General features: G+C 42.3%; 2 protein-coding genes across 6 annotated transcripts in view; both read left to right on the top strand.

Moving 5' to 3' along the window:
* The window catches only part of SFTPD (surfactant protein D), a 31,766-nt gene extending 9,537 nt beyond the window's left edge, over nt 1-22,229 (top strand). For 2 of the 5 annotated variants that reach the window (XM_036026746.1, XM_036026745.1), the window contains exons 3-8: nt 17,212-17,328; nt 17,601-17,735; nt 18,053-18,169; nt 18,526-18,642; nt 19,264-19,347; nt 21,655-22,229. In XM_036026746.1, the coding sequence (XP_035882639.1) occupies nt 17,212-17,328; nt 17,601-17,735; nt 18,053-18,169; nt 18,526-18,642; nt 19,264-19,347; nt 21,655-22,031 (947 nt within the window). In that variant the 3' untranslated portion in view covers nt 22,032-22,229. The remainder of the gene's footprint in view (nt 1-17,211; nt 17,329-17,600; nt 17,736-18,052; nt 18,170-18,525; nt 18,643-19,263; nt 19,348-21,654) is intronic. The other 3 variants (XM_036026747.1, XM_036026749.1, XM_036026748.1) reach the window with 3 other exon arrangements.
* Nucleotides 1-22,231, top strand: part of LOC114497544 (pulmonary surfactant-associated protein D-like) — a 90,020-nt gene extending 67,789 nt beyond the window's left edge. Inside the window, exon 6 of the transcript XR_004903381.1 lies at nt 22,058-22,231. The gene's annotated coding sequence lies outside the window, so the exon portion shown is untranslated. The remainder of the gene's footprint in view (nt 1-22,057) is intronic.
* The last annotated feature ends 5,742 nt before the right edge of the window (nt 22,232-27,973 follow it).

The following is a 27,973-nucleotide window of genomic DNA, read 5'->3' as shown; positions in this document are numbered from 1 at the left end:
AGGTTTTCAAATTTCTTGGCATACAGCTCTTTGTAGTAATTTCTTACAATCCTTTGTATTTCTGTGGTATCTGTTGTAATCTCTTTCATTTCTGATTGTGTTTATTTGGGTCTTCTCTCCTTTTTTCTTGATGAGTCTGCTTAAAGGCTTGTCGATTTTGTTTATCTTTTCGAAGAACCAGCTCTTGGATTCATTGATCCTTAGAATTGTGCTTTTAGTCTCTATGTCATTTAATTCTGCTCTGATCTTGGTTATTTCCTTCTTTCTGCTTGCTCTGGGCTGCCTTTGTTGTTGTTCCTCGAGTTCTTGTAGACGTAGGGTAAGGTTGTTTGTTTGGAATGTTTCTAACCTTTTTAGGTGGGCCTGTATCCCTATGAACTTCCCTCTCAGGATTCCCTTGGCTGTGTCCCATAAGTTTTGGGTTGTTGTGAGTTCGTTTTCATTTGTTTCCAGAAACCTTTTGATTTCTTCCCTAATATCATTCTTGACCCATTCATTGTTTAATAGCATGCTATTTAATCTCCATGATTTTGAGTGTTTTTGGTTTTTTTCCTTCAGGTTGGTTTCTAGCTTCAGTCCCTTGTGGTCTGAGAAAATGCTTGGTATGATTTCAATTTTCTAGAAATTCTTGAGGCTTGTCTTGTGTCCTATCATGTGGTCTATCTTTGAGAATGTTCCGTGTACATTTGAAAAGAATGTATATTTAGCTTATTTTGGGTGGAGGGCTCTGTATATATCAGTTAAGTCCATTTCATCAAGGGTATTGTTCAATGCCACAATATCTTTGTTGATATTTCATTTAGAAGACCTGTCCATTTTTGTTAGTGGGGTGTTAAAATCTCCCACCATAATTGTGTTGCTGTCCATATCTTTCTTGAAGTCCTCTAAGATTTTCTTTATGTATTTGGGTGCTCCTATGTTGGGTGCATATATATTTACAATATTTATGTCTTCTTGATGGATTCTTCCCTTGAGTATTATGAAGTGACCTTCTGTGTCTCTCTTTATGGCCTTTTTTGGAAGTCTATTTTGTCTGATATGAGTATTGCTACCCCGGCTTTTTTTTCCTGTCCATTTGCTTGGAAGATTTGTTTCCAGCCCTTCACTTTCAGCCTGTGCAGGTCTTTTATCCTGAGGTGGGTCTCTTGTAGACAGCAGATATGTGGGTCATTTTTTCTTATCCAATGGGCTATTCTATGTCTTTTGATTGGAGCATTTAATCCATTTACGTTATTAAGGTTATTATTGATAGGTACTTATTCATTGTCTTTTATGTACGTGTGTTCCTCTCTCTCTCTCTCTCTTTTCCCTCCCTTCCTTAAAGCAGTCCTTTTAGAATCTCTTGCAGAGCTGGTTTGGTTGAGGTGTATTCTTTTAGACTTCTTTTGTCTGGGAAGCTTCTTATTTGGCCTTCTTTCTTGATCGAGAGCCTTGCTGGATATAGTAGCCTTGGTTGCAGCCCTCTGGTTCTCATTACCTGAAGTATTTCTTGCCATTATCTTCTGGCTTGAAGTGTTTCCATTGAGAAGTCAGCTGTTGGCCTTATTGGGGCTCCCTTGTATGTTACTTCCTTTTTCTCCCTTGCTGCCTTTAAGATTCTCTCTTTGTCTTGAAATTTTGTCATTTCAATTATGATGTGCCTTGGGGTGGGTCTCTTTGGGTTCCTCTTGACTGGGACTCTCTGTGTTTCTTGGATTTGTGTGACTTTTTCTCTCATCAAATTAGGGAAGTTCTCCTTCATTACTTGTTCAACTAGGTTTTCAATCCCTTGCTTTTCTTCTTCTCCTTCTGGTATCCCTATTATACGGATATTATTACGTTTCATATTGTCTTGCATTTCTCTTAATCCCTCTTCATTCTTTCTGAGCCTCTTTTCCTTTTCTTGCTCTTTCTGGATGCTATTTTCTACTTTGTCCTCCAGCTTGCTAATCTGATCTTCTGCTTCATCAATCCTGCTTTTCATTCCTTCTAGTGTGTTCTTCAGTTCAGAAATTGTATTCTTCATTTCCTCTCGACCTTTGTTGAGAGTTTCTATTTCCTTTTTCATGTTTATATAGTTTGCAGTGAGATTGATGTAGTTTCCCTCTAATTTCTGAAAGCTCATTGTGAGTTCATTGAACTTCCTGGTAATCATTGTTTTGAACTCACTATCTGATAGTTGAGTTGCCTCTTTTTCGTTTAGCATTTTTCTTGAGGCTTCCTCATTTCCCTTCAATTGGGGGTTGTTTCTTTGTTTTCTCATTGTTCGTGGGTTTCTGCTTTTTTCTTCTGGTTTGTTAATTTGATCTGTTCTGATTCCCTGTAATTATGGTGTGAACTTCTGTGGTAGAATATTTGTGAGATTCCGTGGTGCAGTCTCCTTCGTGTATCCTGGTGTTCACAGCTCCCCCCTACTCTTTTTTGTGATCAGTTGGAGGAGTAAGGCAAAATGGTTTAAAACAGCAAGACAGTATACTATGATATTTACATTAGCAGCCAGTAGAGAAGAGATGGGTTATCCTTTGGCTCCTTATAGTGTTAACCGTGATCCTCTACCCCACTATCCACATTTTAGAAAGGATGGAAAGAAGGTAAGACTCTTATTGGGGACAAAAGGATTCATAGTTGGATCTAGAAAGCTGTGAGGCTGTGGGAGGTCAGATTCTAAGGTAGTGTTGGATTAAAGATTAGTATATAGGAGTAGTGTGTAAAAGAATAGAGACAACCCCCACAATAGTATAGTTCAGAAAATTGCAAAGTGGGCTGAGATCAGGTAGGGGTATTGAGAAGCATTTACAATTGTATAGACTAGGTCTTACTAGCAGTAATAGTAAAGTGACAGTCTTGTGGCAGAATCGATGAGGTCTAGATAACAAGAATAAAGAGTGTAGAACCTTGAGAGGTGTATTAATGGAACACAGATGAAGGATAGTAGCTTATGAACACCTTGTGACTGAGATACCAGGGGGAACCTATCAAATGACAGTATAACCAGCCAAGCAAAGAAGATTATACAGAAAGAAAAAGAATACCAAAATATTATTAAAATAAAAAATGTCGGAAAAGTGAGAAAAAGATAATACAAATTTACAGTAACTTGCAAGATTAAAAAAAAAGGAAAGAAAAGCAGAAGATGTAGTGCAGGAGAGATAAATTTGGAGTGGAAAGAATAATATTAGGATGAATGGAAGAGAAACATAAGGGATTGCGAGATAAAAATAATAAGAATTGAAAAATAAAATGTCACATAAGACACAAGATAAAATCAATCAACCAACAACAGCCAGAGAAACCAAACCAAACCAAACCAAACAAAAAAAAAACCAAAAAGAAAGAAAAAACAAACAAACAAACAAACAAACAAACCTCTTGTTGGTTTCTAACTGGCCAGACCAGTTTTTCTGATCTTGCTGGCTTCAGCTGGCTCAGGGACCTTTGAAATGCTTCTCTCTCTCCCAGCCAGATCTCAGCAAGTCTGTCAGGTACCCTGGGCTCTCCTGAACACACTGGATCTCTCTGGATCTCACTTCCACGTTCTTCTGGACTCCAGGGTCCTGCAGGGTTCCAGCTCTATGATCTCAGGAGGCACCCGAGATGTTTTGGGATTCACTGCGCCCTCCCTGGGGATCATAAAAGGGCATGCCCCTCCCCCAAACTTTTGAGATTCGGGGTCTAGGATCACCCTAAGCGCCTCGCTGCGACCCTTCTGGGTTCAAAGCGCGTGAGAGTCATTCTTCCCGATGGTGCGGTGCGCGAGCCAAGCTGTTTCCAGTTCCATGTTCCCCGCCGAACCGCACTCCAACCGGGTGTTGGCACCTTTCCTGGCTCCCCCGGTTGGGCTGGCTGGAAATTTCTGAGCCACCACTGTAGGAATGCACCAAGCGCCACATCCCTCCCGGGATCATGGCGTGATTTTCAGGCCTCCCTATGGGGCGCAAGCCGAGCATGGCCCGGCTCTGTACTCTCCATCAATCTGCACTTCCACCAGGCTAGGGGTGCGGGCGCTCTTCCAGGCTGCCCCTGGTCCTGCCGGCTAGAGGCCCTCACTTCCCCAGGTCTCTGGGTGGGTGTTCATAGTCCCTGGGCGATTTTTTCCCAGTCCAACTGGCCAATCTGTTCCTTCTAGCAACACATTTTCCCCTGGAGTTGCTCACCCCCCGTATTCGGGGGAGGGAGCAGTGACTTCCCTCTCCAGGGAGCCCTGGGGCAGACCCCGGAGCACCGGGCGGGCCTGGGGTCTGCACACCCCTAGACCCCGCGCTGATCCCTGGGCCCCTTTTGTCCTGTAGCAGTCTCCTTACCGTCTGGTTTTCCAGTGAGTGCAATAATTTTTGATGTCCTGCTTTCAAAAGTGATTCGGTAACTTAGCCCACTTGCTCTGTTTCTCCACCGATCCGTGAGTTTCCCCCCTCTTCACAGAAGCCGAGAAAAACACTGCCTAGAGTAAAGCCGCCATCTTCCATCCCTATTCTTTCATTTTTGTCTTTTTGATCTTTATTGTATTTTTTTACATTGTCTTTTAATCCCCTAATACTCCTCTCCCACGAACCACTGAACTGTGTCCTTTAATAGGGTTATTTTACACTATATAAATTTCACCTCAATTAAAAAGAATCACCAAACTCATAGAATTGCATTTAAAATTCTTTTTTTTGTTTTTTAAATATATTTTATCGATTATGCTATTACAGTTGTCCCATTCCCCCACTTTATTCCCCTCCACCCTGTACCCCTTCTACCACCTGTATTCCCTACCCCCATTACTCATGTCCATGGGTCATACATATAAGTTATTTGGCTTCTACATTTGTTATACTATTCTTAACCTCCCCCTGTATATTTTGTACCTACCATTTATGCTTCTTATTCCCTGTACCTTTTCCCCTCTATTCCTTCCCCTCCCTCTCCTTGCTCATAACTTCCACGTGATCTCCATTTCTTTGATTTAGTTCCTGTTCTAGTTGCTTGTTTATTCTCTTTTTCTTTTAATTTTTTTAGGTTTGGTTGTTGGTAGCTGTGAGTTCATTGTCATTTTACTGCTCATAGTTTTGATCTTCTTCTCCTTAATAAGTCCCTTTAACATTCCATATAATGAAGCCTTGGTGATGATGAACTCCTTTAACTTGACCTTATCTGGGAAGCACTTTATCTGCCCTTCCATTCTAAATGATAGCTTTGCCATATAGAGCAATCTTGTATGTAGGTCTTTGTCTTTCATGACTTTGAATACTTTTTTCCAGTCCCTTCTTGCCTGTAAGATTTCTTTTGAGAAATCAGCTGATAGCCTTATGGGAACTCCTTTGTAGGTAACTGTGTCCTTTCCTCTTGCTGTTTTTAAGATTTTCTCTTTATCTTTAATCTTGGGTAATGTAATTATGATGTGCCTTCGTGTGTGCTTCCTTGGGTCCCACTTCTTTAGGAATCTCTGAGCTTCCTGGACTTCCTGGAGGTCTATTTCTTTGATCAGATTGGGGAAGTTTTCCTTCATTATTTTTTCAAATATGTTTTCAATGCCTTGCTCTTCCTCTTCTCCTTCTGGTACCCCAATGATTTGGATGTTCTAATGTTTAAAGTTATCCTGGAAGTTCCTAATTGTCTCCTCATTTTTTTTGAATTCTTGTTTCTTCATTCTGTTCTGGTTGAATGTTTATTTTTCCCTTCAGCTCCAAACTGTTGATTTGAATCTGTTTCCTTCGCATCACTTTTGGTTCCCTGTACATTTTCCTTTATTTCAGTTTTCATAGCCTTCACCTTTTTCTCTATTTTTGTGACCATACTCAACCATTTCTGTGAGCATCCTGATTACCAGTGTTTTGAACTCTGCATCTGACAGGTTGGCTATCACTTGGTCGCTTAGTTGTATTCTTTTTTTTTTTTTTTGAGATTTGATCTGTTCTTTCATTTGGGCCTTGTTTCATCTGGGTGTGCCTATTACATAGTAAGGGGTGGGTATTCACCAAGGTGGGGCAACCCACATCACTGTGTTGTGATGCCAAATGTAGGGGAGGGGTCTGACAGGGAACAATGCTGCCTGCCTAGTTCTTGGATTGCTTTCAGTCACTTCCTGTGCTACCCACAAGCAAATTGGGCCATCTGGTGCTGATTCCCTGGTGAGTGGGTTTGTGTACATTCTAGGACCCTGTGGATCTCTTCAAGGAACTCCCCTGTGAGGCTGGGTGTTTCTCCCACTGCCACAACCCCCAGAGGTTTTTCAGTCAAAGATTTTGAGGCTTTATTTCCCTGTGCTGGAACCCTGGATTGCATGTTCTGTCTTGCTCCCCAGTTTTTCCTCCCAGTTTATCCTCACACTAATGTTGGACCACCTGTTCTACAGCCACCACTTTGCTGCCTCCTCTCTGCCCCAGCTGCGTGTCTCCACCCCTCCTACTGGTCTGGATGATTATTTCTTCCTTAATTCTGTGGTTGTTGGACTTCCATACAGTTTTATTTTCTGGCAGTCTGTTTGTTTTAAAATTTGTTGTTGTTTTTCTTTTGGTTGTGCGAGGAGGCACAGTGTATCTACCGATGCCTGCATCTTGGCCAGATGTGTCAAAATTCTTTTTTTAAAAATTTATTTATGTATTTATTTTTAGAGAGGGGAATGGAGGGAAAAAGAGACAGAGGGAAACATCAATGAATGGTTGCCTCTTGAGCACCCCATATTGTGAGCCACCTCATATTGTGAGCCAGGTTGTGGGACCTGGCTCACAACCCTGTCATGTGTTCTGATTGGAAATCCAACCAGCAACCCACTTTGATTCATAGTCCAGTGCTCAATGCACTGAGCCACATTGGCCAGAGTGAGCATAAAATCCTTAAACATTTATATCCCTTTGCTCCCTTTAGTCTTTTGGAGTAAATCTTGTATAATTTTAGGCTTCTGTAGCTTTTCTTGAGGTAACATGTCCTTTTTTAATGTTTGGTTATTTTCCCAATAGCAAAACAATATGTGGTTGCTGAAGATAAACATAAAGAAGAAAATTAAAATTATCTTAATTGTGCCACTTAGAAAAAAAAACTTAACACTTTTGTGCAAGCCTTTTATATGGTTTTTCCAAAATGTATTACATGTGCACATGCCCTACAATGTCTGTACATGCGTAGTAAACAGAATCATATTGAACATAATTTTTTACAACATACATTTATTTCTTAATTATGCATTAGATAGTAATTTTGGTCTGTTTTCTAAGGGTTCAGGAGGATGTTACATAGCTTTATCTATTTTTCTTTTAATTACTTTATTGTTGTTCTATTACAGTAGTCTGCTTTTCTCACCCTCTCCCCCCAACTCCAGCCAAACCCACCTCCCTTCCTTGCTTCCACCCTCCCCGCTTGGTTTTATCCATGTGTTCGTTATAGTAGTTCCTGAAAACCCTTCTTCCCACTGGCCCCCACCCCACCGCACTTTCTTGCTATTGTTAGGTTGTTCTTAGTTTCAATGACTCTGGTTATATTTTGTTTGCTTTTTTTCTTTTGTTGATTATGTTCCAGTTAAATGCAAGATCACAGGGTATTTGTCCTTCACCACCTGGCTTATTTCACTTAGCATAATGTTCTCTAGTTCCATCCATGCTGTCACAAAGGGTATAGGCTCCTTCTTTCTCTCTGCTGCATAGAATTCCATTGTGTAAATGTACCATAGTTTTTTGATCCATTCATTTACTGATGGACACTTAGTTTGCTTCCAGCACTTGGCTATTGTAAATTGTGATGCTATGAACATTAGTGTGCATAAGTTCTTTTGGATTGGTGTTTCAGGATTCTTAGGGCATAATCCCACCAATGGAATTGCTGGGTCAAAAGGCAGTTCTATTTTTAGTTTTCTGAGGAAATTCCATACTGTTTTCCCCAGTGGCTGCACCAGCCTGCTTTCTCCACTCCAACAGTACACTAGGGTTCCCTTTTCTCTGCATCCTCTCCAACACTTGTTTGTTGATATGGTTATGTTGGCCATCTGACCAGTGTGAAGTGGTATCTCATTGTGGTTTTAATTTGCATCACTCTGATGGAAAGTGATGCTGAGCATCTTTTCATATGTTTCTGGGCCCTCTGTATGTCCTCCTTGAAGAAGTGTCTGTTCAAGTCCTTTACCCATTTTTTAAATTGGGTTTTTGTCTTCCTGGAGTGGAGTTGTGTGAGTTCTTTATATATTTTGGAGATCAAACCCTTATCTGAAGTATCATTGGCAAATGTTTTCCAAATAGTTGTTTCTCTTTTCATTTTAATGCAGTTTTCTTTAACTATGCAGAAGCTTTTTAATTTGATGAGGTCCCATTTGTTTATTCTTTCCTTTATGTTCCTTGCTTTTGTGGACATATCAGTGAAGATGTTGCTGCGTGGAATGTCTGAGATTTTCCTGCCAATGTTTTCCTCTAGGACTTCTATGGTGTTACAACTTATATTTAAGTCTTTTATCCACCTTGAACTTATTTTTGTGTATGGTGCAAGTTGGTGATTGAGTTTCATTTTTTTGCATGTATCTGTCCAGATCTCCCAACACCATTTGTTGAAGAGGCTATTTTTATTCCATTTTATGGTTCTTCCCCCTTTGTCAAATGTTTATTGGCCATAGAGACTTGGCTTTATTTCTGGGCTCTCTGTTCTGTTCCATTGGTCTATGTGTCTGTTTTTATGCCCGTATCAGGCTGTTCTGATTACAGTGGCCTTGTAATACAGTTTGATATCAGATATTGTGATCCCTCCTACTTTGTCTTCTTTGTCAAAATTGCTGCAGCTATTTGGGGTCATTTATGGTTCCATATAAATTTCTTAAACATTTGTTTTAGATCTGTGAAATATGTCATGGGTACTTTAATAGGGATTGCATTGAATGTGTAAATTGCTTTGGGTAGTATGGCCATTTTGATGATGTTAGTTCTTCCAATCCATGAGCATGGTACATGCTTCCATTTGTTTGTGTCTTCCTTAATTTCTTTCTTTAGTGTTGTGTAGTTTTCTGAATACAGGTATTTTACCTCCTTGGTTAGGTTTATTCCTAGGTATCTTATTTTTTTGGTTGCTATGTCAAATGGGTTTTTTTTCCTGATTTCTGTTTCTGATATTTCATTGTTGGTGTACAAAAATACCTTTGATTTCTCAGTATTGACTTTGTATCTGGCTGTTTTGCCAAATTCATTTATTAGGTCAAGTAGTTTTTTGGTGTAGTCAATAGGATTTTCTATGTATACTATCATGTCATCTGCAAACAATGACAGTTTCGTTTACTCCTTTCCAATTTGGATGCCTTTTATTTATTTTTCTTGCCTGATTGCTGTGGCTAGGACTTCCAATACTGTGTTGAATAGGAATGGTGAAAGTGGGCACCCTTGTCTTGTTCCTGATCTTAGTGGGAAAGCTCTAAGTTTTTGCCTATTGAGTATGATGTTGGCTGTAGGTCTCTCATATATGGCCTTGATTATGTTGAGGAATGTTCCCTCTGTTCCCACTTTGCTTAGTGTTTTTATTGTAAATGGGTGCTGTACCTTATCAAATGCTTTTTCTGCATCTATTGATATGATCATGTGATTTTTGCCTGGTTATGTGGTGTATTGTTTATTTGATTTGAGAATATTGTACCATCCTTGCATCCCTGGGATGAATCCCACTTAATGAAGGTGTATGATCTTTTTAATGTATTGCTGGATGCAGCTTGCCAATATTTGTTGAGGATTTTAGCAACTATGTTCATCAGCAATATTGGCCTGAAGTTTTCTTTCTTTGTTATGTATTTATCTGGTTTGGGGATTAGGATGATGCTGACTTCATAAAAGGAGTTTGGATGTCTTCCATCCTCTTGAATTTTTTGAAATAATCTGTGGAGGATGGGGGTTAGCTCTTCCTTAACTGCTTTGTAAAATTCTCCTGTGAAACCATCTGGTCCAGGGCTTTTGTGTGTCAGAAGCTTTTTAAGTACTGTTTTAATTTCATCAGGTGTTACTGGTCTGTTCAGGTTTTCTGCTTCTTCTTCATTGAGTTTTGTAAGATTGTATTTTTCTAGAAATTTGTCCATTTTATCTAGGTTTTCAAATGTCTTGGCATATAGTTCTTCATAGTAATTTCTTACAATCCATTGTATTTCTGTGGTATCAGTTGTAATCTCTCCTCTTTCATTTCTGATTGTGTTTATTTGGGTCTTCTCTCCTTTTTTCTTGATGAGCCTGCTTAAAGGCTTGTTGATTTTGTTTATTTTTTCAAAAAAAAAAAACCAGCTCCTGGATTTATTGATCCTTAGAATTGTGCTTTTAGTCTCTATGTCATTTAATTCTTTTCTGATCTTGGTTTTTTCCTTCTTTCAACTTGATCTGAGCTGTCTTTGTTGTTGTTCCTCGAGTTCTTGTAGGTGTAGGATTAGGTTGTTTATTTGAAATGTTTGTATCTTTTTTAGGTAGGCTTGTATCACTATGAATTTCCCTCTCAGGACTGACTTTGCTGTGTTTCATAAGTTTTGGATTGTTGTGAATCTGTTTTCATTTGTTTCCAGAAACTTTTTTATTTTTTCCCTTATCTTATTCTTGACCCATTTTTTGTTTAATAACATGCTATTCAATCTCCATGATTTTGAGTGTTTTTTTTTTTTTTTTCCCTTGAGGTGGGTTTCTAGTTTCAGTCCCTGGTGGTTGGAGAAAATACTTGATATTATTTCAATTTTCTTGAATTTGTTGAGGCTTGTTTTGTGTCCTATCATGTGGTCTATCTTTGAAAATGTTCCATGTGGATTTGAAAAGAATGTGTATTTTGCTTCTTTGGGATGAAAGGCTCTATATATATCAATTAAGTCCATTTTGTATAAGGCATTGTTCAATACCACAATATCTTTGTTGATATTTTGTTTGGAAGATCTATCCATTTTTGACAGTGGGGTGTTAAAATCCCCTACTATAATTGTGTAGCTGTCAATATCTTTCTTGAAGCCCTCCAAGATTTTCTTTATGTATTTGGGTGCTTCTATGTTAGGTGCACATATATTTACAATGTTTATGTCTTCTTGATGGATTCTTCCCTTGGGTATTATGAAGTGACCTTCTGGGTCTCTTTTTATGGCTGTTTTTTTGAAGTCTATTTTGTCTGATATGAGTATTGTTACCTTGACTTTTTTCCCCTGTGCATTTGCTTCGAATATTTGTTTCTAGCCCTTCACTTTCAGTCTGTTGTGTCTTTTCATTGGGGCACTTAATCCATTTGTGTTTAAGGTTATTATTGATAGGTACTTACTCATTGCCATTTTTTTGTACCCGTGTTCCTCTCTCTTTCACTGTTTTTCTTCCTGTTCTTAAAGCAAACCCTGTAGCATGTCCTGCAGAGCTGGTTTGAAGGAGATATATTCTTTGAGGCTTCTTTTGTCCTGGAAGCTCCTTATTTGGCCTTCCATTTTAATTGAGAAACTTGCTAGGTAAAGTAGTCTTGGTTGCAGGCCTCTGGTTTTCATTACTTGGAATATTTCTCGCCATTCCCTTCTGGCTTGGAGCATTTCCATTGAGAAGTCAGCAACTAGTCTTATTTGGGCCCCCTTTTATGTTACTTCCTGTTTCTCCTTTGCTGCTTTTAAGGTTTTCTCTTTATTTTGGAATTTTGCCATTTTAATTCTGATGTGTCTTGAAGTGGGCCTCTTTGGGTTCCTCTTGATTGGGATTCTCTGTGTTTCCTGGATTTCTGTGATTCTTTTTCTCATCAAATTAGGGAAGTTTTTCATCATTACTTTTTCAAACAGGTTTTCTATCCCTTGCCCTTCTTCTTCTCCTTTTGGTATCCCTATTATATGAATATTATTATGTTTCATGTTGTCCTGCATTTCCCTTAACCTTTCTCTATTATTTCTTTGCCTCTTTTTTTTCTTGCTCATTCTGGTTGTTTTTTTCTACCTTGTCCTCCAGCTCGCTGATTTGATTCTCTGCTTCATCTAGACTGCTTTTGATTCCTTCTACTGTGTTCTTCAGTTGAGTAATTATATTCTTCATTTCCTCTTGGCCCTTGTTGATAGTTTCTGTTTCCTTTTTCATGTTGATGTAGTTTGCAGTGAGATCATTGTACTTTCCCTGTAGTTTCTGGTAGCTCATTGTGAGCTCATTGAGCTTCCTGACAACCACTGTTTTGAACTCAATATCTGATAGTTGAGTTGCCTCTGTTTCATTTAGCATTCTTTCTGAGGCTTCCTCCTTTCCTTTCATTTGGGGATTGTTTCTTTGTCTTCCCATTGTTTGTGAGAGTCTTCTTGTTAGCCTCTGCTTCTTAAATTGATGTGTTCTGACTCCCTGGGTTGATGGTGTGAACTTCTATGGTAGAATACCTGTGAGATTCAGTGGTGCAGACTCCTTGATCTCCTGAGTTCACTGGTCTTGGGCTGTCATTTGTGTTGGGTCTTTGTATGTCTTTGGGTTTTGATTGTTGTTGGGTGTTTCTTTGGTGGGTCCTTCCCACCAGCTGGTTAACTGAGGGTCACTTCATCCACCACATCTTGTATTCTGTTGTGCAGGTGTGAACAGGTTGTGTTGAAGTTGGTTCTTCTGTGTGTATGAGGTTTTAAGACTTCTCTCTTGCTCTTATTTAGTTGTTTGTTGTGGGTAATTATCCACTATTTGGTTGTATTTCCAGATCAGTCCTGGGTTGAGTTAGTGTGGCTTCTACTTCCTCCTTCACCTTCTGTTGTTATTTGTTGCTGGTTCGTTTGTTGGTGGGTTTCCTCTTCCAGCAGGTATCTTGCTGTTTACAGCCTCCATCTAGTCTTGCAGGTTCTATGGAGCAGGAAGGTGATATTTGTCACACTCTCTCAACTGTTGGGGTGCTCCCTCTTTGGGTTTAACTCTGGTCTTTTTACCATTCCAGGTTTTATTGTTTCACATTTGATTTTTCAATGTCCTCTACCATTTTTGTCCTCCAATCTTCATATATGCTGGGGTACTGTTGTCTATTTGCTCTGTTCCTCAGTAGATTGGCTAGGTGTTTCACCCATGTGCAGGAGGAAGTAGACTCCACTCCTACTTATCTTGCCACCATCTTGAGTTTTCCTGTTTTTTAAATTGATGTGTAAGAGTTCTGGCCAAGATGGAGGCATAGGTAGAAACCCTTTGTTTCCTTGCACAACCAAGAGGAGGATAACAACCAATCTAAAGTCAATGAAAAACTAGAAGTGCCAGAAAATCAAACTGCATGGAACTCTGACAACCAAGGTATTAAATAGTCAACCAGAGCAACCATACTGGTAAGAACCTGTGGCAAGGCAGCGGATCATGTGGGCAGGGCTGGCTGAGCGAAACTGTGGTGAGGTGGTGGACTTCATTGGCTGGGCTGGCTGAAGGGGAAACTGAGACTCAGAGCTGATTCTGGACTACTGTGGCTGCCACCATGGGAGAAACTCCCAGTCTCACACTACTTCATTGGAAAGTAGGCTAGAGCCAAGCAGGTGAGCTTCCTTTTCCCCTCCATGGCCCCTCCCCCACAGGCAGCACCACAGTGCAGCAAGGAGTGTTGCAACTGCCTAAGTGAATACCTAAGGCCCCATGGCCTTACAACTTAATAGGTGTGCTAAGACAAAGAAATATGGCCCAAATGAAAGAACAGAACAAAACTTCAGAAAGAGAGCTAAGTGATGAGGAGATAGCCAGCCTATCTGATGGAGAATTTAAAGCCCTGGTAATCAAAATGTTCACAGGACTGATTGAACTTTGTTGAAAAAAAACAAAAACAAAAACAAATGAAAGATACCCAAAATGAAATAAAGCAAAATATTCAGGGAACCAACAGTGACAAGAAAGAAACCAGGACTCAAAGCAAAGATTTGGAACAAAAGGAAGAAATAAACATCCAAGTGGAACAGAATTTAGAAACAAGAATTTAAAAAAGTGAAGAGAGACTTAGGAACCTCTGGGACAACCTGAAACATTCCAATATCTGAATTATAGAGGTGCCAGAAGGAGAAGAACAAGAGCAAGAAATTAAAAACTTATTCAAAGAAACAATGAAGGAAAATTTCCCCAGTCTGGCAAAGGAAATAGACTTCCAGGAAGCCCATAGAGTCCCAAAGAAGTTGGACCCAAAAAGGAACACACCAAGGCACATCATCATTAAGTTACCCAAGATTAAAAATAAAGAGAAAATCTTAAAAGCAGCAAGAGGAAAGGGCACAGTTACCCACAAAGGAGTTCCCATAAGACTGTCAGCTGATTTCTCAAAACAAACCTTGCAGGCAAGAAGGGACTGGGAAAAGTATTCATAGTCATTAAAGACAAGGACCTACATCCGATATTACTCTATTCGGCAAAGCTTTCATTTAGAATGGAAGGGCAAATAAAGTGCTTCCCAGATAAGGGCATATTAAAGAAGTTCATCATCACCAAGCCATTATTATATGAAATGTTAAAGGGATTGATCTAAGAAAAAGAAGATCAAAACTATGAACAATAAAATGACAACAAACTCACAACTATCAACAAATGAACCTAAAAGACAAACAACAAAAAACAAAAAATAAACAAACAACTAGAACAAGAACTGAATCAGAGAAATGGACATCATATGGTAGGATTTCAGTGGGGAGAGGGAAGGGAGGAGTGGGGGGGAAGTACAGGGAAGAAGAAGCATAATTGGTAGGCATAAAATAGAGAGAGATCAATAATGGTATAGGAAACAGAGAACTCAAAGAACTTATATATACAACCCATGGGCATGAACTAGGGTTGGGGGAATCCTGGAGGGTTGGGGGGTGTAGGGCAGAGGGGGACAAATGGGGAAAATTTGGGAAACTGTAATAGCATAATCAATAAAACACACTTAAAATAAAGTACAGCATAGGGAATACAGTCAATAATATTGTAATAACTCTGTGTGGTGTCAGGTGTGTACTAAAAATATTTGGGAGACCATCTTGTAAAGCACATGTAGCAAACACAAGGCCCATGGGCCAAACCTGGCCCTCCACCTTGTTTTATCTGGTCTGGTACCTTGTTTCTACCTGGCAGCAGCACCTAGTTCCTTGCCCCTAGTTCAGGAGTAGTTACATTTATACAGTCCTAAAATTACATTTGGCCCTTTGAAGGGAACTGTGAGGCTGGTGTGGCCTCTGGTGAAAATGAGTTTGGCACCCCTATTGTAAAGTATATTTTTGTCTAACCACTAGGCTGTATACCTGGAACTAATACAAAATAACATTGAAGATCAACTGTAATTGTAAAAGTACAGTTTAAAATATGGTACAAAATAAATAAAAATGTATCATAAAAATAAATAAATTCATGTGTGATTGACATATAACATGGTATTTGTTTTGGGTATGCAAAATAATGACTCAATATTTGTAAGTATATATTGTGAAATGATCATGCATTACCACATACATTTTTCCTTGTGATGAGAGTTTTTAAGATGTATTCTCTTGGCAACTTTTTAATATACAATACAGTAAGATTAAGTATAGTCACCATTCTGTAAATTACCTCCCTAAGGGTTAATTTATTTTAAAACTGGATGTTTTTACCTTTTCATCACTTTCACCTGTCTTGCCTGCCACCCATCTCCTGCCTCTTGCAACAACCAATAATCTTATTTCTGCATTTATGAGTTCAGGTTTTGTTGTTTTGACTTTTAGGAGCCACATATAAGCGAAATCATACTGTATTTATCTTTCCTTGCTTGACTTATGTCAGTTGCCATTATCCCTCAGACTCCATTCATGTTGTTACAATTGGCAGGATTTTTTCTTTTTATGGCTGAATAATATTCCATTGTGTATGTGTGTGCGTATCACATCTTTATCTATTTACCCATTGTGGGTACCTAGCCTGTTTCCATTACTTGGCTACCATAAGTAATGCTTCAATGAATGTGAAGGTATAGATATTTTTTCAAATGAGAGTTTAATTTCTTTTGAATAAGTTCCAAAGTTTCTATCTTTAATATTTTGAGGAAACTGCATACTGGACTTCATAGTGTCTGTACTATTTTACAATTCCACCTACAGTGTATAAATATTTGTATTTCTCCACGTCCTCACCAACACTTGTTATTGTCTGTCTATTTTATTTTATTTATACTTTGGGAGGAGGTTATGATTTTATTTAATTTAAAATTTAAATTTAAGTATAATTGTCAAATATAATTGTAAAAAGTTCAAAGTGTACAATTTGATGATTTTACGTATGAATACATTATGAAAGGATTTTCACTCGAGTTAATTAACACATCCATCACTTCACATATTAACTCTTCTTTTTTTTGGTGAGAACATTTTCAAAAAACTTTTTTCTATTATATTACAGGTGTCCCAATTTTCCCCCTTTTCCCTCCTCTGCCCATTTCACCCCTTGTTCCCACATCAGTCCCCACACCATTGTCCATGTCCATAGGTCATTCATACATGTTCTTTGATTAGTCCCTTCCCTTTTTTCCACCATTATTCCCCACCCTCTGGTCATTGTCTGTCTGTTCCATGCTTCCGTGCCTCTGGTTCTATTTTGCTTGTTAGTTTATTTTGTTCATTAGATTCCTCTTATAGGTGAGATCATATGGTGTTTGTCTTCCACTGACTAGCTATCACAGAGATGCAAATTAAAATCACAATGAGATGTCACTTCATACCTATCAGAATGGCCATCATTAATAAATCAACAAACAACAAGTTCTGATGCGGATGTGGAGGAAAGGGAGCTCTAGTGCATTGTTGGTGGGAATGCAGACTGATGCAGCTACTGTGGAAAACAGTATGGAATTTCCTCAAAAAACTAAAAATGGAACTGCCTTTTGACCCAGCAATTTCAATGCTGGGATTATACCCTCAGAATCCTGAATCACCTATTCAAAAGAACTTAAGTACCCCTATGTTCATAGCAGCACTATCAGTAAATGAGTGGATTTGCATTTCCATGATGACTAATATCAGGTGTCAGTTCTGATATAAAGTTTGGTTCTAGAAAGGGGAAGACAAGGAGTCCATGATCAAGGATAAATGCTGACAGATTGCCTGCTGTAAATACTGCAGCCTTGGGGTAGGAGAGGGCACAATACACAGAAAGGCAGATGGGCCTTAGCTTGAATACACCTCCAACTCCTGCAAGCCAATTTCCTCACCTGAAATGGGAATGTGGACACCCATGTCCTGGATCACCACTGGACCAAGGAGTGTGGAGGTGGAATGTCTGCACCCTGTAGAACCCTGAAGGAATGCCAGGGAACTGACCCTGCAGGAGCTGGCTCCTCCTAGGCCTAGTGTCTGGTGTATGCCTATTTCTTCTGTTGCTACAGGTTTACCTGGAACTGTAGGACGAACAGGGATGCCTGGGCCAGTTGGCCCAGTTGGGCCCAAAGGGGACAATGGCACTGCTGGAGAACCTGGACCAAAAGGAGACTCTGGGCCACCTGGTGAGCTGCTGGGTATAGAATGCAATGTCTGCAAGTGGTGCTGCTGCAACTAGGTTATGTTGGTAGGCATGCACATATCCTGTCCCAGGAAGAAGTTTGTTCTGAAGGTGGCCCTGGATTATTACAGGAAAGGCTGCAACTACTATTGGACTTCATCTGTAAGATGGTGCTGCTTCTCTGCCTTCATTATTGCTCTTATCTTTCCATGCACTCCCCCTTCCAAGAAGGATTAGTGCACTGACTAGGTGGGTCCTTTTCCCCAGGACTCCCAGGACTCCCAGGACCTCCAGGACCTCCAGGATCTCCAGGTATGCCTGGTTCACCTGGAAGAGAGTGTCCCTCAGGAAAGCAGGGGAACATAGGACCTCAAGGCAAACCAGGCCCCAAAGGAGAGGCTGGGTCCAAAGGTAGGTGGTGGTTACATGACCAGTCTGGAAAGGAGAAGGGAGGAATGTCAGTGGCGGACCATGATGTAACCAAGATATTCTCAGAGTGCCAGGAAAAGCCCAGACAATCAGTACTGGGTCAGCCTTACTGTGACCCCTTCCTCCTATTGATAATAGTTTCCTGTTAGCTTCTACAGAGGAGCCCAGGCAATAAGGAGCACAGTCTCCCCAGTTCTCTCTCTCACCACAGAGCCCTGGGTGAGAGCTTCACAGCTGAGGCAATAATGCATGCTGCACACACCCTCAGCAGATTTTGTACATATTTGTTTCTTTCTCAGGAGAAGTGGGTGCCCCAGGCATGCAGGGTTCTGCAGGCACAAGAGGTCCCCCAGGTCTTAAAGGAGAGAAAGGTGCCCTTGGTGAGCATGGAGCCCCTGGAAATGCTGGGGATGCAGGTGAGTGATGAAAGAAGCTTGGGCAGGCCTTCAAACTCCCATGTCCACTGGAAGCTGTCAATGCTCGTCCCTTTACTATTACCCTCAAGCAGGTCAGGGTTGGCATTATTGGGCAGTAGGGAAAGTCGGCCTGCCAGGAGGGTACATCACTGGCCATGAGGAAGTCTCTGTACCTGGGGAGGGGGGAGTGTGGTGTGAGCCACAGGGATAGTCTGTATACAGGGAAGGTTGGTTGCTGGGTGATGGAGATGGTCCATGTACAGACAGGGGATGTGGCTGTGTTTGGAACAGACTGTGTGAGGGTGAAAATGCTGGGAAATGTGCGCAGAGCTCACCCAACTCTTCTCTGATCTCAGGGCCTGCAGGACCCATGGGCCCACAGGGGCCTCCAGGTGCCAGGGGTCCCCCAGGACTGAAGGGGGACAGAGGTGCTCCTGGAGACAGAGGAGCAAAAGGAGAGAGTGGGCTTCCAGGTAAGGTAGCCTCCCCTAGCTCTGGGAACCCCCACTAGTAGGGGAGGGAGGAGGGCTCTCTTCAGCTCAGGATAGCCCCTCCACTCAGTGGTCAGTGTGTTTCAGGGGTGCATGAAAAGCAGGCAAGGCTGACAGGCTGGAAGGCAGGAAGATTGGGCTCTGGTTTTAGACTCTGTTACTTGGTGCAGGGCAGGCCTGAGCAGTTTTTCCCATCTGGTCATTTGGACAAGCACAGCTCCCATTCCATTCACTAGATAACTTTGAGCATCAAATAATCCAGGGGATGGGAAGTACTTGAGGAGTGTGCAATCCTGTCACCCACCCCACCTCCCAAAGGAAGTGCTGTCAGATTCTCAGAATGTAGAGTGACAGTGTCATCTGGATCAGTGTCAGTGGGGTGCAAGGACCTGCTCAGGGGACAGTTTGTTCACAACAGTAGCACAGGAAATGTGGGCAGCAGGGCCTGTTGTGTCATCAGATGTGGGCTTTGGGGGGCCAGTCCCAGCTCCTTACTCTATAGCCAATAATGCCAGCAACTGGGCACCCTTCCCTTGAGGCCCAGACTCTGAGCCAATCCCTGGCTGTTCTGGACTAGTCTTCAGTCTACTCCTCTCTCTGCAGACATCACTGCTCTGAGGAGGCAGGTGGAAGCCCTACAGGGACAGGTACAGCGTCTTCAGGGTGCCTTCTCTCTGTATAGGAAAGGTGAGTTCCTGGACCTGGACCTGAACTTGAGCCAGACACTGGGGATGGGCCCCAGACTGGGTCTGTGTTTTGTTTTGGAGTTGGCTGGGTCTGAGGCAGGCATGGGTCTGGGACTGTAGTGGGATGGGGTGACTGGCTAGACCTGGGACTGGGGCAGGGAGTGGGGCTAAGGCTAAGGCTAAGGCTAAGGATAAGGGTGGAACAGAGAAGTGCAGCCACCTGTTCTTGGAACTGGAAGTAGATGCAAGGGGCAAGGAGCTGGATGTGTCCCTTATCATGAGTTCAGTGGGCTGGCAGAAGCATGGTCAAGGCTATGTGGCTCTAGAATGCCCCCAACATCACAGCCAACTGTGACTAAGCCACATCAATGCCCTGAGCCCAGGGCAGTCCAGCAGACCTTCACTTTTGCTGACCCTGTGTGGGTCTCTGTTATATATGGGGACACCCAACCACCCAGGATGCATTCCTTAGCTCTGTGGGGTTAGGTGTAGGAACACCCCAAGATGTTGTTGCCCAGCCCACAGCAGCAGAGACTGCAGACTCTGCTCTGAGAGTTGGGGCTGGGATGTTGTCCTTGGGTAAAGACTGGTGAGAGCCAGATGTTCACATGTGGTCACTGAAAATCTCACCTGAGGCATGCCCTGGGTCTGGTAGGGAACTGGTGATCTCTGGCTCTGGGTGTTCAAAGCAGACATTCCTCCCAAAGCTTGGAATGCTGAGGAGTTTGAGGCCTCCAGGAGCACACACCCAAGTGCCCTGTGCCTGTGGGGGTCTCCCCCTCTCTCCCTATTTTGCTCCCCCCAACCCCTGCTCTCCCTGATGTCACCTTTGAATTCAAATCATTCAGCACATCTCACTGATCCAAAAAAAGAAGAGTTTCTGACAGAGGAAAGCATAAAGAGTGAGGCATAGGGTTGGCTCCAGAGCACCTAAGCCCACTAAGTACCTGTGTATCAAGGATTTGCACATGTACTCACTCACTCATATGCATTTATGCAAACAAAGGCAAATTTGTGACATGCACCTGCCACACATGTATTACTTACATACTGGCACTCACTTCACATGGTCTGCACACAGGAGCACACACACTTATGTAGGCACACACAAATATTCACACAAATTCAGTAGGACCTCTCAAGTACTTTCAGATAGAACATGGCCATATTCATGTATACACAAGCATACCCTCCCAGTGCATGTAATGGTCTGTGACCTCTTCTGCTGACCTTGTGCAGGGCTTTTCTGGGTGCCATCTTGAACCTGTGGATAATGTGCACCCTGAGCCCCTGTGGAAGATACTCACAGGTCAAGGGCAGTGGGTTGGGGTACAGCCTGGGCTCCTGACCAGCCCCATGAGGTTGGGGTACAGCCCTCTCAGGAGCCCTGGGGATTTTTATGCATGAATTCAGTAGTCAAAGGGATGGAATAAAAACAGATAATTGAATATCACATAGGAGATGCTTTTATAAAATATATTTTCCATTTAGAGATGAGAAATTGGAAACCCTGTAAAAGGAATTGACTTTCCCTTGTCTGCCTGGACAGTCATTGTCAAGATGGGGTGAAACAACCTGGCCTTCTGATTCCCAGACAGGGCTCTGTAGCACTGATTCTCTCTCTGTCCCCCACTCCCCCTTACACAGATCAGATGCCTTCAACACCTCACCCAGCACTCTGGCTTCACCCACATGCACACCATGAGGCCAGCATTAGGCTGCACATAGTGCAGAGATTAGCACATCACTGCTCTGAGATGGCCCACCCATTCTTCTCCTTTCCCATACCCCACACATAGCGCAGACCTTCTGACAATGGCACATGCCCTACTGATACGTCGGTTCCAAGTGAGATCAGAGGGAGCACCTGCATTGTTATCCATGGTCTCAGAGACTGGCCCAGGCTGCAGGGTGCCATTTCAATGGCTAAAGTTGTCCCAGCTCTACTCAGTAATTAGAAAACCAATTCTGACATGCAACGTTGGGTAAAATAGAAAGAGCATGTGTTAGCTTTAGTGTCAGATCAACTAAGTTTTAATTCCTAACTATATTCGATGGTTACATGACAAGGAGCCTCTTACTTAACCTTTGAACCCAGGGTTCACACCTGTAACTAGAGACCCCAGAGTCACCTTATAGAAAGCATTGTAAAGTTGGGGCTACTCTGGTACCAAGTATTTCACTTTTGTCCTATCTGGTGCCCTGATACCCTCTATGGGAGGCCTGGACCTCTGGTTGGAGCACAAGGGTCCCCTGAGCTTTGGCAGGGTGCTGTCAGAACCCAAAACCAACTGTTCTCTTCTGTTAGTGGGTCTGTTTCCTGATGGCCGAGTTGTTGGAGAGAAGATATTCAAGACAGGAGGCTTTGAAAAATCTTTTCAGGATGCACAGCAAGTATGCAGACAGGCCGGGGGTCAGTTGCCCTCCCCACGCTCTGCAGCTGAGAATGAGGCCTTGCAACAGCTGGTCGCAGCTCAGAACAAGGCTGCGTTCCTGAGCATGACTGACTCCCAGACAGAGGGCAAGTTCACCTACCCCACAGGGGAGTCCCTGGTGTATTCCAACTGGGCCCCGGGGGAGCCCAACAACAGTGGTGGGGAAGAGGACTGTGTGGAAATCTTCGACAATGGAAAGTGGAACGATAAGTCCTGTGGAGAGAAGCGCCTTGTGATCTGTGAGTTCTGAGCCACCCAAGGTGGATGGGGCACTCATGGCCCAGGAGCCTGGCCAGCAAGTTAGGGCCCAGACCTGTGAGCTGCCAACATCCCAGCAAGAAGATGACACCTCTGCTGGCCATGGCTTCTCCACAGAGCCATGGGATGAGGCCAGAGGTAGGGCTCCTGTGGAACACCTCTCTCAGAATAAAATATGAATCTGGCATCACACACTGGCTGACCTGTCATTGGAGGAAGGGGCAGCCTGCATTCCAGTGCCAAGGGATAAAATTGGGTGTCAAAGACCTCCGTGTTGCAAAATCCAATGGTTCCTCTTCTGCCCTCTGTATTCTCAAACTGTCAGACACAGAAGTGCCCCCAACTACTCAACTTCTCTGTTACTCTTCCTCCTCTTGTCTTCTGAGACACTATTCTTGCTTTTATCTTTATGGCTGTTCTTGTCATCCTCTTTTGCTAGCCCCTGCTCCTCTTCATTTATCTATCTATTATCTATCTATCTATCTATCTATCTATCATCATCTATCTATCTATTTATAGAAGGTAAGAGAGAGAAAGAGAGGGAGAGAAACATCAATGTGTAGTTGCATCTAGTGCAGCACCCTCTCGGGACCCAGCCCGAAACCCAGGCATGTGAACTGACAGGGAATTGAATTGTGGACCCTTCAGTTTGCACACAGGCATTCAATCCACCGAGCCACACCAGTCAGTCTGGCTTTTCTTCTTGACCATTTAATGGTGACATGCTGAAGCCTTAAACCTCCCTTCTCTTTTCTCATTACCCTCACCCCAGAAATGAGCTCATTCTGTCTATGGCTCAGGTTCCTTCTATTGATGGCAGCCAGATGTGTATCCCTGCTCTGGGCCTCTCCCTGGGAGCCCCAGACTCCTCTAGCCAATGCAAGCTGAAGCCCAAGGGCTGGGAGGTTCTAGTGGCTCCATCTTGCTTCAAGGCCTAAGCCATGGAAGCTGTACAGCACAATCGGTAGATATGGGAAGTCATCCGCTCCCTGGACAGACTGCAAGGCCTTCCATCACATAGCCTCCTCCTCATCTTGCTACTCAGGACCTATTTCTATCTGTGTCAATATGCCTCCTGGATCATGGAAAGGAACACTACTTGGATAATCCCAATGCCATTTGAAATCTCAGGCACAGAGGGCATCCAGCCATGCTCACAGTCCTCCTCGAGACTGGCAGTTTCAGGAGGTTTTTTTCCCCACTTTGCCTCAGAAACAACCTAGGCAGATCCCCTTCCTCATTGTACAGATATGGAAACCAAGACACAGAGAGGGGAGGAGACTTGCACAGGGCCACAGGTTGTATCAGTGCTGCAGCCTGGCTGTGTGTAAGGTCTTCTGACTCCAAACCTTATACTTTTGACTTGTAAATTTTTATGCCAAATATCCATGTATATTAGTTGAGTTAAATGGCACTTGTGTTTAAGGAATTGGAACGACACCAGCATGAACTATAGGCTCTTAGGAGGGAGCAACAAATACCCCTTCCCTAGACAGGAAAACAACCACTCTCCTTTGCTCCCAGAACTGGGAAAACTGTCCTTTTTGGACCTTCCTGATGGGACCCCTAATCCCCAGCCCACTTCCCAACACGTCTGTAATTACATTGCTTATGTAGGACAGCATGTGTGAAAACAAAAAGCCTTACCTTCTAATAGCACACAGCACATGCTCTTTGCTAAGAATGTTTGCTGTTACTGAAAACAATCCCCAGTTCCTGGCAGTTTCTGAAATATGTCAGTTATGCAATAGTGAGCAAATAATCTTCAGTACAGGGGCCACAGCCGGACCCAATGAGCTGGGGAGCTTAGAAAGGCCCCCTTTTCATTGCAAATAAAATTAAAAGAGCAACTGGATATGGTTTAAGCCAAGGGGAAGCATTCTTCCTGAGAATGAAGAGTTCTGAAGTGGCTCAAGGACTGGGTTGCACAAGCAATGCTGTGTGTCTCTCTGTGTCTGTGTCTCTCCTGACACCCTCACCTCTTTTCTTCCTTTTCACACCACCTTCTGTTTTTGCTCTCTTGACTGTGCAATCATAAGGAATCTTATGTCACACAAAGGTCAGAAACGGTTGCTTGATATCAAATCAAAATTCCTGTGGAAATGAATTTCCCTATCTCAGATGCATATCTCTGGTCTGATAAACAAAACCTGGGGTTGACCAGAGAACAATATGGCTACTAAAATGCATGCTGGGTCCTGCTGGTCTGTGTAGACCCTCTAAAAATGACAACTACTCACCCCAGAACTTAAGCCAAACATTTCTTGACAACAGTGTAGGGAAAAAATGGCATAAATCTGTGACTCAGGAGGAAGAAAAAAAATCTCTTGTGGTGTTGAAAGCCAGTAGTATTGAGATCCCAACTTCTAGAAAGAGGCTTCAGATCCACCCAACGTGGGATCTGGTTTGTTCTCTAGTGCACAGAACAAGAAAGAATGGTGACTTGGAGTCTACAGACACACATCCTCTGAAGCAGAGAACTAAGGCAAGTATTTCAGAAAATTCAGGTCTTAACCCATCCTGAGCACAGAAACTTCTCCTGCACTCACATTCATGGGCTGAGGTTAACACAGATCTTAAACACTACTGGACCTACCCCAACTATAAGTAGCCATGGTCTCTATTTAGTAGCCTAGGTGCCAAGTGAAGGCAGGACTTACAACTCAAAAGTTGTTGTTACCCCTTACAATGCCAGGTGGCATCATGGGAGCAGACTGGGGTCTTTCTATGTCTGGAAGGTAACAACCATAGCAGTTTCATAGGGAAGCTGCTGTTCAGTTAATAGAATATTCTCAGATCACTTCCTGGTTCTCAATACTCCTGCCACAAACTAGCTCACATGCTGTGTGTCTCTCTGTGTCTGTGTCTCTCCTGACACCCTCACCTCTTTTCTTCCTTTTCACACCACCTTCTGTTTTTGCTCTCTTGACTGTGCAATCATAGGGAATCTTGTGTCACACAAAGCTCAGAAACGGTTGCTTGATATCAAACTTTACAGTGCCCTCCATAATGAAGTGGCATGGAGGGCACTGTAAAGTTTGCTTTCTTAGGATCTTACCTTTGTTTTGAATTCCCTTGATGTAAAACACTGACATCTGAGTTGCTTAAGTTCAAGGCATTTTCAATCACTCTTGTCTTGCAGGTATCCTTAATTCAAATTTAATGGTGTGCTTTGTGTTTTTAAGTTACTTGTGATTTCTATACTAGAGCCAAGAAACCAGGTATCTATCAGTGGAACAAAATATTAAGTTAAATAAGTCAAATATTTATCCAGGCCACCGGTCATACCCTCATAGATGCTACAGCCCTACACATGCCTAACACTGGGGATAAGCTGTAGACTTGTGTTCCTGTGCACAGTTGAGATGCTCAACAAGTAGATTTGAAATGAGTGGATGATTGTCAAATCCTGTAGTCAGGAAAAGAGAAGAGAGACATTTCTTGGTGCAATCACCAAGCTGCTCAGAGGCCAAGACACTCATTATTGTTCAATCAAATTGTGACTGTTAAGACTCCATATGGCTAATAGCAGGTATCCTTTGGTAGATTTTACTGTTTTTTCCCCTCAGTTTCAATAAGAGAGACCCTATGAAGGCAGGTGTGTGACCAGTGTTGCCTCTGGGTGGAAACAGAACTGGCCAGTACACAGTTCTGAAGGGTCCACTTTTCCATGGCTGTGGTGAGAACAGAAGCATCAGTGGTTATGATGTTATTGTGTAACCCAGCATCCTGGACACCTGAGCCAATGCACGGACAACAACTGTCTCTGAAGATCACTTGGATGGATCTACCTGGGCCTGGAGTGAGAGTTGGGGGTTGTTACTACAGCATAGGTAGCCCCATCTTTAGTGGATAATTTTACAATATGAACCTATTTGACTTCCATTTACTTAAGCAATGCAGTCTCTCTCAGACCACCTGACTCAAACAACTTTGAGCCACAAAGGCACTCACAAGGGCCCTCCCTGCATGAGCAAAACAGCACTTTTCGTATTTGTTTAGTAAGTAGACAGAATGAATAAATGAAAGAGTTGAGTGAAGGAAATCCTTAATTCCTATTTGTATTCCTGACTATAGGGCTGAATAAAGAGTTTTTAAGATGTTTCTAGGCTCTGTGGTCTGAGGAAATAGCAGTGTGGCCCCACTGCCAGCCTTTCTGCACTTATGTTAAATCCCTGAATAGCTGGGGCCATGCTAGGGCCAAAAGGTCAGGTGACAATTTCAGGCCAAGCAAATACTTTCTGTGACCAGCAAGCTGGATCAGGGCAGGAAGGGGTGTGTAAAACCAGTGTGAATTTAGGGAAGCCCAGCACACTGACCATGGCTACAGAGGGCCTGAGAGGATAGGAAGAGGATGAGGATGTGAATTCTCCAAAGACTGAGTTCCAAAAAAGAGTGGGGCTGGGAAGACCTCATCATGAGGTCTTTTGGAAGAATACACATCCCAGAAGAGTCAGAAAAATAATTAAATAACATGAGAATGGACTTGTTCATCTTATGTTAAAAAGTTTTAGAAAATAACATAATTGCAGTAGAGTGTTACTGACATAGGAATAAATAGAACAATGTAAAAACCACCCAAATACCCAATATATACACACATATACATCATACATGCATGGTAAAAGTATATTAACTCCAGCAACCACCGAAGTTGGGGGGGGGTGAGGTGTAAGGGGACTAAATGGAAATGGAAAAAAAATACAATAAAGATAAAATTTAAAAAATAGATGATCAAAATTACAAGAAAATAATGAACCATTCCATTAATAACTCTGTAAAATGGTTAAGCATTTAGCAGAAAAATGAAAACAGATTCTTTTACTTATATGTATAAAATTAAAAATCCGAACAACTTAGAGGCAGTAATTTATATAGTCTTGGGTAGGAGAAGAACTATCTAATCATGATAGCAGAGAGGAAAACACAAAACAAAAATGTTTCATCTGACTACACAAAAAAATTGTAAACCTTCTCTTCATAAAAGTAAAACAACAGAATAAAATAAAAATGCTGATTCATTTCAAAGTATGCAGCAGAAAAATCATTAACAAAATGATGAACAGCTAAGTAGTAATGGGAGGGGAAATATGTAAGAATGAAATTTCATAAAATAAGAAATACAAATGGCCAATAGTGATGAAACATAAAAAATGTATAATCTTAGTAGTCACTAAAGAAACTCAAACAGCAGTAAGTATCCAAAATTTATGGGCTAGAGTTAAAGCTATATTCAGAGGTAAATATACTTTACTTTCATTATTAAAAAATTAAAAAAAAAAGCATGGACATTGAGTGTGGTGTTAAGGCACCTCTGACTCATCTGTCCATCCTCCCTCTCGGACCCAGTGGGTGCTTCTGCCTCTGGCTTCCTCAGAACCCTTTCACATGGTGCATCCAAACTGCACACCACACTTTCTGGTCCCTGCCTTTGGAGTGCTTGGGACCCACATGTCATCAGTGTTGGGGGAGAGGGTCTAGGGAAAGAGACAGATCACGAGCAAGGCTCAGCTCAGGAGGGCAGAATTTGTCTGCAGAGGATGATCTTGCTAGGGAAAGGGTCACACATACAGCTCTCCATATGAAATCTGATAGTACTTTTGGGACTGCCAGTGTCATAGTTTCTTATGTGAACAGGAAGCTGAACTTGGCAGAAGTGCCAGGCAGGGCTGGACAATGAGTTGTTTTCCTCACACCTTCTCAGATCCCTTGGCAATAGCTGCAAGGTTAAAATGGCTTCCAGGGGCTCATCTGGGCTGAGTAGAAAGCAGTTGATTACTATGCCTGCCACTGACATGGGAAAGGAGATGGGCAACACGTGTGCTAGTGTTTGCCATTCTTGGCTTAAGAGGACCCTGCTCTGCTGCACTTGAGGGAACCCAACCAGGGCGATCCCCTGAGCTGCATCAGTGAGCCAAGTGAGGGCACCTCTGG

The sequence above is a fragment of the Phyllostomus discolor genome, chromosome 5 (assembly GCF_004126475.2).
Source record: "Phyllostomus discolor isolate MPI-MPIP mPhyDis1 chromosome 5, mPhyDis1.pri.v3, whole genome shotgun sequence".
NCBI classification, from domain to species: domain Eukaryota; kingdom Metazoa; phylum Chordata; class Mammalia; order Chiroptera; family Phyllostomidae; genus Phyllostomus; species Phyllostomus discolor.
Note: the sequence above shows the minus strand (reverse complement) of the source record. Positions and strands in the feature narration are given on the sequence as shown.